We start from the raw sequence: 14,975 nt of genomic DNA on the forward strand, positions 1-14,975 counted from the left end.
TTTTGAGATGGAGTCTTGCTCTGTCACCCAGGCTGGAGTGCAGTGGCCGGATCTCAGCTCACTGCAAGCTCCGCCTCCCGGGTTTACGCCATTCTTCTGCCTCAGCCTCCCAAGTAGCTGGGACTACAGATGCCCGCCACCTCGCCCGGCTAGTTTTTTGTATTTTTTTAGTAGAGACGGGGTTTCACTGTGTTAGCCAGGATGGTCTCGATCTCCTGACCTCGTGATCCGCCCATCTCAGCCTCCCAAAGTGCTGGGATTACAGGCTTGAGCCACCGCGCCCGGCAATTTTTTTTTTTTTTTTTTTTTGAGATGGAGTATCACTGCAATGCCTAGACTGGAGTGCAGTAGCGTGATCTTGGCTCACTGCAACCCCCGCTTCCTGGGTTCAGTCTCCCAAATAGCTGGGACTACAGTGTGTGCCAACACACCTGGCTAATTTTTATATTTTTAGTAGAGACGGGGTTTCACCATATTGGCCAGGTTGCTCTTGAAGTCCTGACCTCAAGTGATCCATCCACCTTGACCTCCTAAAGTGCTGGGATTACAGATGTGAGCCACCGTGCCTGGCCTAATTTTTTAATACTTTGTAGAGACGGGGTTTCACCGTGTTGGCCAGGCTAGTCTTGAACTCCTGAGCTCAAGCAATCTGCCTGTCTTGGCCTCCCAATGTGCTGGGATTACAGGCTGAGCCACTGTGCTTGGCAAGACCATTAATATTTAATGGAATAGTTGATATCATAGTGTTTAAATATATCATCTTGATAAGTGTTTTCTATTAGTCTCATGTGCTCTGTTCCCTTTTCCTCATTTTCTGCCGTCTTTATTGGAGACAGAGTCTCACCCTGTTGCCCAGGCTGGAGTGCGGTAGCACGATCTTGGCTCACTGCAACCTCTGCCCCTGGGCTTCAGACAATTCTCCTGCATCAGCTTCCCAAGGAGCTGGGACTACAGGTGCGAGCCACCATGCCGGGCTAATTTTTTTTTATTTTTTATTTTTTTAGTAGAGATGGGGTTTCACAATGTTGGCCTTGAACTCCTGACCTCAAGTGATCCGCCCGTCTCAGCCTCCCAAAGTGCTGGAATTAGAGGTGTGAGCCACTGCACCTGGCCATTCTGTCTTTTGGGTTGAGTTTTTATGATTCTCATTGTATTTCCTTTTTTGACTTACAACTCCTTGTTGTGTTATTTTGTTTTATTTATTCATTTTGAAACAGAATTTCACTCTTGTTGCCCAGGCTATAGTGCAATGGCGCGATCTCGGCTTACTGCAACCTCCATCTCCCAGGTTCAAGTGATTCTCCTGCCTCACTCGCCTGAGTAGCTGGGATGACAGGCACGCACCACCACACCCGGCTAATTTTTGTATTTTTAGTAGAGATGGGGTTTCGCCATGTTAGCCAGGCTGGTCTCGAACTCCTGACCTCAGGTGATCTGCCCGCCTCGACCTCCCAAAGTGCTGGGATTACAGCCGTGAGCCACCACGCCCGGCCTTGTTGTGTTATTTTAATGGTTCCTTTTATTTATTTGTTTTTGAGACAGTGTCTGGCTCTGTCACCCAGGTGGAGTACAGTGGCACATTCTTGGGTCACTGCAGCCTTGACCTCCCAGGCTCAAGCAGTCCTTCCACCTTAGCCTCCCAAGTAGCCAGAACTACAGGTGTATGTCACCATGTCTGGCTAATTTTTTTTCTTTTTTTTTTTTTTTTAGAGACAGGGTTTCACCATGTTGTCCAGGCTGGTCTTGAACTCCTGAGCTCAAGCGATCCACCTGTCTTGACCTTCCAAAGTGCTGGGATTACAGGAGTGAGCCACCATGTCCAGCTGGTTCCTTTTATTTATTTATTTTTTATTTTTATTTATTTATTTTTTTTCGACAGCACCTGTACCATTTTACTTTCCCACCTAACATGCACAAGGATTCTAATTTCTCCCCATCTTTACTAATGCTTAATTTCTATTTTTTAAATAATAATGTTGTAGTAAATATAACGTGGTATTTCACTGTGGGTTTATCAGTTTACCTTCAATTAGTATTATATCACTCCACATATAGTATAATACCTTACAATAGTATATTTCCATTTCTTTCCTCTTGGTCTTTGTGCTATTATTGTCATATATTTTACTTCTCCATAGGTAATAAATATTATAATACAGTGTTACTATTTATGCTTTAAAAAGTCAATTATGGCAAGGACGTAAAGAATGTAAAGGACGAGTTGATGGGTGCTGACGAGTTGATGGGTGCAGCACACCAACATGGCACAAGTATACATATGTAACAAACCTGCACGTTATGCACATGTATGCTACAACTTAAAGTATAATAATAATTTTTTTTAAAAAAAAGTCAATTATGGGCCGGGCACAGTGGCTTGAGCCTGTTATCCCAGTACTTTGGGAGGCCAAGGTGGGGGGATCACCTGAGGTCAGGAGTTTGAGAACAGCCTGGCCAACATGGTGAAACCCCATCTCTACTAAAAATACAAAAATTAGCCTGGCGTGGTAGTGGGCGCCTGTAGTCTCAGCTACTTGGGAGGCTGAGGCAGGAGAATCGCTTGAACCTGGGAGGCAGAGGTTGCAGTGAGCCGAGGTCATGCCACTGCACTCCAGCCTAGGCAACAGAGGGAGACTCCATCTCAAAAAAAAAAAAAACAAACAAAAAAAAACCCAAAAAAACAAACAAAAAAATCCACTTTTATCTTTTCACCTTTTTGGATGCTGGAGATCTAGAATATTCTTAGTTGGGGTCTTTACCCTCAAGGAGGTCAAATAGCTTTTTTTTTTTTTTTTTTTTTTTTTTGAGACGGAGTCTCGCGCTGTGTCACCCAGGCTGGAGTGCAGTGGCGCGATCTCGGCTCACTGCAAGCTCTGCCTCCCAGGTTCAGGCCATTCTCCTGCCTCAGCCTCCCAGTAGCTGGGACTACAGGCGCCCGCCACCACGCCCGGCTAGTTTTTTGTATTTTTAGTAGAGACGGGGTTTCACCATGTTAGCCAGGATGGTCTCGATCTCCTGACCTCGTGATCCGCCCGCCTCGGCCTCCCAAAGTGCTGGGATTACAGGCTTGAGCCACCGCGCCCGGCCGGTCAAATAGCTTTTAACTGGTTTTGTGATCGTCTCCTCTGATGAGTGAAGGGAGATCCTAGCAGGAAATTCTGTTTCTCCAGATTCCAAGTTTAGCTGGTGGTAGTCGTCTAACTGAAGCCCACTTTTCTGGCTCTCTTGGCTCCAGTCAGTAGGACTGACTTATCTGGAACTAAAATTATAGGATGAATAAATGAGAGAGATTAAAGATGAAGTTATCCTACAGTGTCTTCTGGACAAGATGGTGTAACAGGGACTGAATCTACCCTCGGGCCTGAAATAACAAAAATCCTGGATACAACGTATGAAACAACGGCTTTCAAGATATTGGACACCAGGCAACCAGTGGGATAGTCATTCCTGAGAGATAGAAAACAGATGATTTTGTTTCACAGACTTCCTTGCGAAAGGCTGACCTCAGATTATGCAGTCTGAAACACTTGTACCTACCCACCCTCAATTCAGGATTCCCATATATCAAAATGGAAGATTCCCACCAAAGTACTGATTATTTACACTTACCTGCTTCACCTCACATGAGCAGTGGTGAAGAAATTGGTGCTGAGTGATCTCACGAAATACTTTGTGCAGTTTGGTCCCAAACTCTTGTGTGTCAGCTGCCTAAAATGGGCCAGAAATAGAACATGCTGAGTTCCAATACTGGAAACCAAGGGGGGAAGTTCTCACACACAGTTAATACAGGGAGAAGAGGAGGCAGATAGTAGGCAAGCCATTAAAGTTAGGAGTTTTCTTAGTCTTCATGAAGGCAGGAGAGGTAAAAAGAAGGCCTGAGCTACTTGGTATAAGACAGGCAGTTGTGACTCCTATATGTCTTCCCACTTCTGTCATCTAAGCAAGATCCTTCAAAGAAGGTCTTTGTTCTCCCATCTTTTTTTTTTTTTTTTTTTTTGAGACAGAGTCTCGCTCTGTCACCCAGGCTAGAGTTCTGTGGCACAATCTTGGTTCACTGTAGCCTCCACCTCCCAGGTTCAAGTGATTCTCCTGCTTCAGCCTCCCGAGTAGCTGGGACTACAGGCATGCACCACCACACCCAGCTCATTTTTGTATTTTTTTTTTTTTCTTGAGACGGAGTCTTGCTCAGTCGCCCAGGCTGGAGTGCAGTGGCTGGATCTTGGCTCACTGCAAGCTCCGCCTCCCGGGTTTACGCCATTCTCCTGCCTCAGCCTCCGGAGTAGCGCCCGCCACCACGCCCGGCTAGATTTTTGTATTTTTTAGTAGAGACGGGGTTTCACAGTGTTAGCCAGGATGGTCTCGATCTCGTGACCTCGTGATCCGCCTGTCTCGGCCTCCCAAAGTGCTGGGATTACAGGCTTGAGCCACCGCGCCCGGCCTGTATTTTTAGTAGAGACGGGTTTCACTATGTTGGCCAGGCTGGTTTCAAACTCCTGACCTCAGGTGATCCACCCACCTCAGCCTCCCAAAGTGCTGGGATTACAGGTGTGAGCCACTGCACCTGGCCTGTTCTCCCATCTCTGTAGGAGATAAATATCCAGAAGATCCATCTGTTCATGAAGGGGTTATATAAACTGCTCTTCTATAAGAAGAGTTTCCAAGACAGCACAGGTTCTACTGCATAACTGAGGCTGATATGAGACTCTTTTTTTTTCTGACAAGTCTTTTAGGGAGGAGAGGAACAAAATAATACAGTTTGCACCCACAGGAAATAGGTAACAGCTTTCTACTTTTAAATAGATAATTATAGGATGTTAGAATTAAAGGGGACCAGGGTAATAACCTAATACAACACACTAATTTTATGGATGAGAACATTGAAATTCAAAAAGGAGAAGTGGGCTGGGCGCAGTGGCTCACACCTGTAATCCCAGCCCTTTGGGAGGCCAAGGCAGATGGATCACCTGAGGTCAGGAGTTCGAGACCAGCCTGACCAACATGGAGAAACCCCGTCTCTATTAAAAATACTAAATTAGGCATGGTGGCACATGCCTGTAATCCTAGCTACTCGGGAGGCTGAGGCAGAAGAATCACTTGAACCTGGGAGGCGGAGGTTGCGGTGAGCCGAGATCGCGCCATTGCTCTCCAACCTGGGCAATAAGAGCAAAACTCTGTCTCAAAAAAAAAAAAAAAAAAAAGAAGTGACCCACCCAAGATCTCACAGCTAGTTAGTACAAAAGTTAGGGCTTTAATGGATACCTTAGAATTCCCAATATAGTGTTCTTCTCACTACCCTGTGCTATCCACATGACCCAGAAAGTTGAAGTTATGATAAAATACACTAGCTTATAAATGTGTTATACACTTTGGCTCATAACTCCATTTATAGAAATTTGTTCTAGAAAATAATTCGAAAGAAGCAAGACATTACATAAAGGTATTAACTGAAACACTATATAAGCAAGAATGTAAACAAATGTCTAACAGAGAAATCGTTTATTAGATTTAAACAATACGGTGGGATATTAACTAAAAATTCTAAGACTGTTGAAATGGGGAAAATGTCAAATTATATATGAAAATAGAATGCTTTGATTACAACTATATATGAGATAATGAGTAAAAATTATAGTGATAAATTTTACTAGTTATTATTTTAAAATATTTTTTGTATTATACTAGCTTTTCAAGAAAACTATACTAAAAAAATGAAGCAACAAATATGGAATGATATATTGCCCATTGATAATACCAGTTGGTCAGCACACATTCCTAAAGGAAGGGAAACACTAACATTTATTGAGAATCTACCATATGCTATGCACTTTGACACTGTCTTAGTCCATTAGGGTTGCTATACCAAATTCCTGTAGACTGGGTGGCTTGTAAACAATAGAAACTGATTTCTCACAGTGCTGGAGGCAGGGAATCTGAAATTAAAGTGCCAGCATGGTCAGGTTCTGGTGAGGGCCCTCTTCTGGGCTGTAGGCTGCCCACTTCCTCCCTGTGTCCTCACATGGCAGAGGGGGTAAGGGTCTCTCTGGGTTTTTTTTTTTTTTCCGGTGGGGATGTAGGGGGACAGAGTTTCGCCCTTGTCACCCAAGCTAGAGTGTAATGGTGCGATCTCGGTTCACTACAACCTCCACCTCCTAGGTTCAAGTGATTCTCCTGCCTCAGCCTCCCAAGTAGCTGGGATTACAGGTGCCCACCACCACGCCTGGCTAATGTTTTTGTGTTTTTTTTTTTGTTTTTTTTTTTTAGTAGAGACAGAGTTTCACCATGTTGGTCAGGTTGATCTGGAACTCCTGACCTCAGGTGATCCACCCACCTCGGTCTCCCAAAGTGCTGGGATTACTTACAGGCATGAACCACCACGCCCGGCCTGGGCCCCCTTTTATAAAGGCACTAATCCGGCAGGGCGAGGTGGCTCACGCCTGTAATCCCAGCACTTTGGGAGGCCAAGGCAGGTGGATCACCTGAGGTCGGGAGTTTGAGACCAGCCTGACCAATATGGAGAAACTCTGTCTCTACTGAAAATACAAAATTAGCCGGGCGCGGTGGCGCATGCCTGTAATCCCAGCTACTCAGGAGGCTGAGGCAGGAGGTTTGCTTGAACCCTGGAGGCGGAGGTTGCGGTGAGCCGAGATCGTGCCATTGCACTCCAGCCTGGGCAACAAGAGCGAAACTCCGACTCAAAAAATAAAATAAAAATAAAGGCACTAATCACATTCATGAGGGCCTAATGACCTAAATCACTTCTCAAAGCCTCATACCTCCTAATGTTATCAGTTCAGGGGTTAGGATTTCAACATATGAATTTTAGGGATATATAAACATTCAGACCATAGCACACATTTAGCTCTCACTTTTATAACTCTGTGAGGTACTACTATTTTTTTCCAATTTGTAGACAAGTCTCAGAACTACAGGCCTAAACATAACTTATAAGTCAATGAGTCAGGATTTGAACGTGAGCCTCTGATTCCATATTGCCACATACATGTAATAGTTAAGGTTGCTCAGTTATTTCCAGTGTATTCTGTCGCCATGAGATAGCATTCTTCAACAAGGAATTAGATTAGGAATCACTGATCTAGTCCTAGCTCTGTTCCTTTTTTTTTTTTTTTTTTTCCTTTTTTGAGACGGAATCTCACTTTGTCACCCAGGATAGAGTTCAGTGGGGTGATCTTGGCTCACTGCAACCTCCACCTCCTGGGTTTCAGCAATTCTGCCTCAGTCTCCTGAGCAGCTGGAACTACAGGTGTGCACCACCACGCCTGGCTGATTTTTATATTTTTAGTAGAGACAGGGTTTCACCACATTGGTCAGGCTGTCATGAACTCCTGACCTCAAGCAATCCACCCGCCTCAGCCTCTGAAAGTGCTAGGATTACAGGCGTGAGCCACCACACCCAACCCTAGCTCTGTTCTTAACTAGCTGTGTGACCTAAAGCAGAAATCTTAAATAACTTGTTTTCTTATTTGTAAAATAGTATACATACTACTGTTCAACAAATATTTCTTAAAACTTAAGCCTGGTACTATGTACCATCACAGTGGCGCAAATAAAATAATGTTTCTAAAAATACTGTACATTTTACAAAGATAAGCAGTAGAATGTCATTAAAATCATGGCTCTTTTTTTTTTTTTTTTTGAGACGGAGTCTCACTCCGTCGCCCAGGCTGGAGTGCGGGTGGCGCGATCTCAGCTCACTGCAAGCTCTGCCTCCTGGGTTTACGCCACTCTCCTGCCTCAGCCTCCCGAGTAGCTGGGACTACAGGCGCCCGCCACCTCGCCCGGCTAGTTTTTTGTATTTTTTAGTAGAGATGGGGTTTCACCGTGTTAGCCAGGATGGTCTCGATCTTCTAACCTCGTGATCCCCCCGTCTCGGCCTCCCAAAGTGCTGGGATTACAGGCTTGAGCCACCGCGCCCGGCCTTTTTTTTTTTTTTTAGATGGAGTGTTGCTGTTGTCACCTGGGCTGGCGTACAATGGGGCGATCTCGGCTCACTGCAATCTCCCCCACCCAGGTTCCAGCAATTATCCTGCCTCAGCCTTCCGAATAGCTGAGATTACATGCAACTGCCACCACGCCTGGCTAATTTTTGTATTTTTAGTAGAGACATGGTTTCACCATGTTGGTCAGGCTAGTCTCAAACTCCTGACCTCAGGTCATCCACCCGCCTCAGCCTCCCAAAGTGCTGGGATTACAGGCATGAGCCACCACCCCGGACATTTTTTTTTTTTTTTAAAGACAAGTCTCACTCTGTTGCCCAGGCTGGAGTGTAGTGGCACGATCATGGCTCAGCCTCAACATCCCGGGCTCAGTTGATCCTCCTACCTCAGCCTCCTGAGAAGCTGTAACCACAGGTGTGCACCATCCCACCTGGGTGATTTTTTAGTTACTTGTAGAGACAGGGTCTCTCTATGTTGCCCAGGCTGGTGTCAAACTCCTGTGCTCAAGCAATCCTCCCACCTTGGCCTCCCAAAGTGTTGCGATTATAGGTATGAGCCACCATACCCAACCCAAACCCACTTTTAAACCCAAACCCACTTAAAAGCCCACTTTTAAGCAGCCCCAATCCCAATCTCCTACTAACTTGAAGGGTCTGGAGACACATTTTTCGGAAGCTGCTCCTAGTGCTTCCAGTCAGAATACTCATGATGGAGTTCACAGCCACTGAGAGTGAGGCCTGTAGTTTCTGCTGAGCCTGGGAAACATAACAAGGGGAAGACTGCGTGAATCCCAAGATGTGGTTTAGAGAATCCCAGAGGGCCCACACATTTCCATCAGAGCAGGATTTCAACAATTCTTCCTATCCATCAACAAAAGTTACTGAGATCCTCACATATTTTTATACCATAACATTTAGGGAATTAATATAAAATTTTAAAATGTTCTCACATTTCACAGAGGTGGCTTACTGACACAGACACATTTAGAGAAGACAAGCAATGGGACACTGGTCAAGAAAACAGACACACTATTTGAAAAAAAAAAAAAAAAAAAAACAGCTTTTAGTTCTGCTCTCTTAGTGTGGTTGTTTTTTCCCTGAAAAGTGGGCCATATGAGGCAAGAAATGTGCTACCAAAAGTACACAGGATGGATGGATTTAGAAAATCAGGTAAGGAGAGAAGGTGGTAGTGTAAAATATTAGGAAAATGGGGGAGGAATGTAAGACACAGCGAAGCAGCAGCTCCAGAAGTCTGTGTGGGAAGGGGAATTATATGGATAAGGAAGAGGTGTGGTATCAGCCATTTTTCCCTATTAACTATTTCCTTATTTACCCAAACACACCTACTAAGCAAGCTGGTTACAGTGATCCATTTAAGCTAAAGTTTGAGTTGTAGGCTAGATGTAGCGTTGTAAGATCACCCAGGTGACAGAAGAGAGGAAGGGGCATTAAGGGAAGAAGGGCTCCTGGGCCCTGTGCCTGCTATATATGCTTGCTATCTTTTCCTTAAAGAATAGGAGAAAAGAGGCTGTGAATTCCTTATTACCTTGGCAGCCTGGTGATGTTGCTCCAAGACCTGGTCCACGGTGAACTGGATGCAACCTTGCACTACACTGTGGCTCTCCATAAGGATGGCATTGAGATGAGCTGTGAGCAAAGTATAGACTCCTAAGGGGAGGGAGAAGGTAAAATTATCACTATATCTACCTCCCCTCACTGTGCATCTTCAAAGGCTAGTCTTAAATTACCAGATGTGTAAGATTTAAGACACTTTACTAGTACATTGATGAATTTCTTTTAAATCCAATATAACATCTGAGATGTTGTACTGAGATCAGTACAACAACTGAGAAACTGCAGGCCCTCAGAATCAAGCTAAACAGAGGTGTACAAATTATCACAGTAGTTCAAGAATGATAACACTGGTTTCTGAGGAATCGAGTTCTTAAGGAATGTTCAGTAGGGCTCAGAACATGGTATCAGGCTTGCATTATCCAAGGATTAACCATAAGCGAGGATAACTACTTCAAGATTGCTGTTCATGTGCTCTGAGTCAGGACTGGGAGTGGAAAAGATGCCTCTTGGAAGAAGAGACCCCTACATATCCACAAATAATTACCTTTTTTAAGACAAAATCTCCCAGCAACTTACAAACCTACCCAATTCCCACTTATAAATCTAAGAAAGCTCAGGAAAATTAAGGTGAAGAATGACATTATTTTGTAAAGAAACAAATAATGGATCCTGTTTAATTCATATACATACCATGTACTATAAACAATTCCAGTGACTCCAAAGGAGAGGAGAAAGGGAGAAGCAAATGTCCTATAGAGTGTGTCTAACCCTGCTCTACATCTATGTGAACATCACTGCTGTGGCAGTGCTTTCAGATGTACTGTGGTAAAGAAAAGGTTAAAATTCACAAAGATGACACAGAACTGTTGGTATGAGGTCCTTTTAAATGGGGGATCATCTCTGTTAAAGTAACCATGGGCACCACTGCTCAGCCTCATTCAGAAAAGCTAACGTGAGAGCAACAGGCAAAAAAATTATGCCATCAAACAATAGGCCGCCGTGTAATGATCCCGATGCAGCAGGCACAGGAAGCCAAATTTACAGGTCACCTGGAGAAAATCTTTCTTGATTATTCTTTGTTTACAGTGTTCAGAATTATATGATGAAGCAGCCTAAAACTGGCTGGCTTTTTCCAGGACTGTATTAAAAATGCAAGCCAGAAGAACATTTTCTACCATAAGGCACCATGAGGCTTTCCTGTTAGGGAAGGTAATATATGGTGATCTCAAAAGGATTCTGGAGCTGGAGTCAGGGAGAACATAGATTCTAGGGTCAATTCTGCCATCAACTAGTGGTGATGATATCTTTTCTTCAGTATAGAAAATGACTTTATACCACCTGCTCTCAGAGGTATGTTGTGTAGATAAACTGCAATAATGTACATGAAGTGTTTTCTGGGCTTTTTTGTTGCCCAGCCTGGAGCGCAGTGACACGATCTCGGCTCACTGCAGCCTCGACCACCAGGGCTCAAGTGATCCTCCCACCTCAGCCTCCCGAATAGCTGGGACCACAGGTGTGCACCACCACCATGCCTGGCTTTTTTTTTTTTTTTAAGACAGAGTTTTGCTCTTGTTGTCTGAGCTGGAGTGCAATGGCATGATCTCACCTCACTGCAACCTCCGTCTCCTGGATTCAAGTGATTATCTTGCCTCAGCCTCCTGAGTAGCTGGGATTACAGGCATCTGCTTGCCACCACACCCAGCTAATTTTTGTATTTTTAGTAGAGACGGGGTTTAGCCATGTTGGCCGGACTTGTCTCAAACTCCTGACCTCAGGGTGATCCGCCCGCCTTGGCCTCCCAAAGTGCGGGGATTACAGGTGTGAGCCACCATGCCTGGCACATTTTTATATGTAGAGACGAGGTCTCGCTATGTTGCCCAAGCTGGTCTTAAACTCCAGGGCTCAAGCAATCCTCCTGCCTTGGCCCCTCAAAGTACTGGGATTACAGGTGCCAAGCCACGGTGCCTGGCCCATGAAGTGTTTGGAAATATACACTGTACAATTTCAAAATATTGCTATTGCTATGTTAATATATCATCTAGATTGGTATTTTCCGTAGTTTGGTTTTAAGAATAGCTTCAAGAAATCAGATCCCTTTTGAAAGCAGATTTTTTTTTATTTTTTATTTTTTTATACTTTAAGTTCTAGGGTACATGTGCACAACGTGCAGGTTTGTTACATATGTATACTTGTGCCATGTTGGTGTGCTGCACCCATCAGACATTTAATTTAAAAGTCAAAGTTCATTCCTAAAATTTTGACCATCAAGAAATGCTTTTGACATTGTGGAAAACAATGAGTTAGTCACAAAAAAAAAATGAGTTAATCACAGAAAAGTTACCATGACAAGGTAGGTGGGCATAAGGCCAATTAAGTAATTTTCTTAAAGACACATGGAAACAGACTAATTTTGAACAATCTGTTTCCTAAAAGAAGAGGTTCTAGAGAAAGTTTTTAAGGATATGAGAAAGAAAAGGGGGAAGATAAGGTAAAATTATCACCATGTCTATATCTACCTCCCCTCACTGTGCAACTTCTTCAGAGGCTAGTCTTAAATTACCAGATGTGTAAGATGTGAAAGACTTACTGTATTTACTAATACATTGATGAATTTCTTTTAAATCCAACACTGAGTACAACAACTGAGATACTGCAGGCCTTCAGAGTCAAGCTAAACAGAAGTGTACAGATTATCACAGTAGTACAAGAATGATAATACTGTGTTTCTGAGGAATCTTGAGTTCTTAAGGAATGTTCACTAGGGATCAGAACATGTTATCAGGCTTACATTATCTGAGGATTACCTTCTGGCAGACCTTAAAAAAAAAACTGCCAGAAGGTAGCAGATCTTAAGTCTTAAGAGGGTTTTAGACCTGGAAAGGCCTTTGATGGGGCCTAGCCTAACAATCTCATGTTAAAGATATGAAAAGGGAGGCTCAGATTTATGTGACATGCTTCCCAAAAATCACTGAGGAAGTTGGTATCAGTGCTAAAATTAAACCCCAGTCTCTTGATTCCACCCTGATGTCTTTTCCACAATAATAAGTTGCTGCTCTTACCAGCCTCTGTCTGTGTGAGCATAGGCCACAGGGAACAGCCCTAGGAATCCTCACATTAGTTTAGATATCTTCTATTTTCCATTCCCCTGGCATTAATCATCGGAACGGCCACGCACCAAAGACCACTAGCTCCTCAAATAAACAGCTACAAGCCAGAGCCCCAGGAAACAGTGCTTCTCTCCTACAGTGTGTACAGCACGTTTTGGGAAAAGGCAGGGAAAAGTTTGCCTTATCTTACTGCTGAGAGGCTCAGAAGGAAGGTAGCAGGAAGAATACCACAGCCAACAATGGTTTGTTCAATAAATAATGGACACCAGTCAACATGAGCTCTTTTGGTCTGGTGTTGTAAGCAGTCTTTTTCTTATGACTCAGTGGGAGCAGGGCCACACCAAATAGCACTGGAGTGCCTGAATAGAGTCCCATGAAAACACACTGGCCCATAGAGAAAGGAGAACACAGAGACATATCAGAAGCACCAAAAGGGAGGCTTACAAACTTTTCCCCAAATTTGTATAAGCTCCACTTCTCCCTGTAACTTTCCTCAAAGATTAGAAGGGCACTGAGAAACACTTAAATTTACATCTCAGGGTTTACTGGATTAAAATAAAGCCGCCAACTCCTGCTCATGCTCAGTGGTTTTCAAGTTTTACTATATTTAAGAATCACTTGAGGCAGGTGTGTTGCTCATGCCTGTAATCCGAGCACTTTGGGAGGCCGAGGTGGGAGGATCACTTGAGCCCATGAGTTCAGACCTTGTCTCTACAAAAATAATAATAATGGCCAGGGGCAGTGGCTCACACCTGTAATCCCAGTAGTTTGGGGCACCAAGGCGGGTGGATCATGAGGTCAGGAGTTCGAGACCAGCCTGACCAACATGGTGAAACCCCGTCTCTATTAAAAATACAAAAATTAGCCAGGTGTGGTGGCATGTGCCTGTAATTCCAGCTACTCAGGAGGCTGAGGCAGGAAAATCGCTTGAACCCGAGAGGTGGAGGTTGCAGTGAGTCAAGATCGCGCCACTGCACTTCAGCCTGGGTGACAGAGGGAGACTCTGTCTCAAAAATAATAATAATAATAATAATAATCATCATCATCATCATCATCCAGTGATTCTGATGCATGTGTTTTATGGACCAGAAAATGAAACCACTGTTTTATCTCTATCATAGATAACCTTTCTGATTGATAACAAATTATCACCCATCTAACAGATAAACACCAAAGGTTCCTTGTTGCATACCTGAATAAGAACAGGTGTGCATTTTTTTTTTTTTTTTTGAGACAGAGTCTCGCTCTGCCGCCCAGGCTGGAGTGCAGTGGCTGGATCTCAGCTCACTGCAAGCTCCGCCTCCCGGGTTCACGCCATTCTCCTGCCTCAGCCTCCCGAGTAGCTGGGACTACAGGCGCCCGCCACCTCGCCCGGCTAGTTAGGTGTGCATTTTTTAAAAATCCGCCTGGAAAGGCAGCATGATGATGAAAAGTTCCCAAGCCTTGCTATACATCAGAATCACCCTAGAAGTTTTATTTTATTTTATTTTATTTTACTTTACTTTATTTTACTTTTTGAGACACAGTCTCAATCTCTTGCCCGGGCTGAAGTGCAGTGGTACAATCTTGGCTCACTGCAACCTCTGCCTCCTGGGTTCAAGAGATTCTCCTGTCTCAGCCTCCCAAATAGCTGAGATTACAAGAAGCCGCCACCATGCCAGCTAATTTTTGTATTTTTAGTAGAGATGGGGTTTCGCCGTGTTGGCCAGGCTGGCCTTGAACTCCTGGCTGCAAGTGATCCACCCACTTCAGCCTCCAAAAGTGCTGAGATTACAGGCGTGAGCCACCACACCTGGCCTGAGAAACTTTAAAAACATACCAACAAGCACTTGGGGATGCCAAGGAAGGAAGATTACTTGAAGCCAGGAGTTCGAGACCAGCCTGGGCAACAAAGCAAGACCTCCATACAAAAAATAATAATACAAAAAATAATTGAAAAAGTTATCCAGGTGCGGTCGCATACACCTGTAGGCCCAGCTACTTGGGAGGCTGAAGTGGGAGGATCACTTGAGCCCAGGAGTTTGATGTTGCAGTGAGCTATGCTCGCGCAACTGCACTCCAGCCTGGATGACAGAGTGTCTCTAAAAATTAAAAAAATTTCTTAAACATACTGAGCCCTGAGCCCCACCTCAGTCCATCTGGAAATCAGAATCTCTGGGGAATGAGCATTTTAGATGCTCTTCAGGTAATATTGTGCAGCTAACATTGAGAACTGCTGATCCCTAGGGAGCAATATATATGAAGTGTCTGCTGATTTCTGGCCAACCAGATCTAGAAACGTCGTCATTTAAGCAATGCATCAATATATGAATCTTTTCTATAGGATATATTTATTTTAT

General features: G+C 44.1%; 1 protein-coding gene across 1 annotated transcript in view; it reads right to left on the reverse strand.

Annotated features, from left to right (window-relative positions):
• The window catches only part of RCE1 (Ras converting CAAX endopeptidase 1), a 109,756-nt gene that overhangs the window by 19,711 nt on the left and 75,070 nt on the right, over positions 1-14,975 (reverse strand). Inside the window, exons 10-12 of the mRNA XM_025357307.1 lie at positions 9,501-9,622; positions 8,600-8,710; positions 3,610-3,708 (exon numbers count right to left, since the gene is read on the reverse strand). Of these exons, the coding sequence (XP_025213092.1) occupies positions 3,610-3,708; positions 8,600-8,710; positions 9,501-9,622 (332 nt within the window). The remainder of the gene's footprint in view (positions 1-3,609; positions 3,709-8,599; positions 8,711-9,500; positions 9,623-14,975) is intronic.

The sequence above is a fragment of the Theropithecus gelada genome, chromosome 14, assembly GCF_003255815.1.
Source record: "Theropithecus gelada isolate Dixy chromosome 14, Tgel_1.0, whole genome shotgun sequence".
Classification (NCBI taxonomy): Eukaryota; Metazoa; Chordata; class Mammalia; order Primates; family Cercopithecidae; genus Theropithecus; species Theropithecus gelada.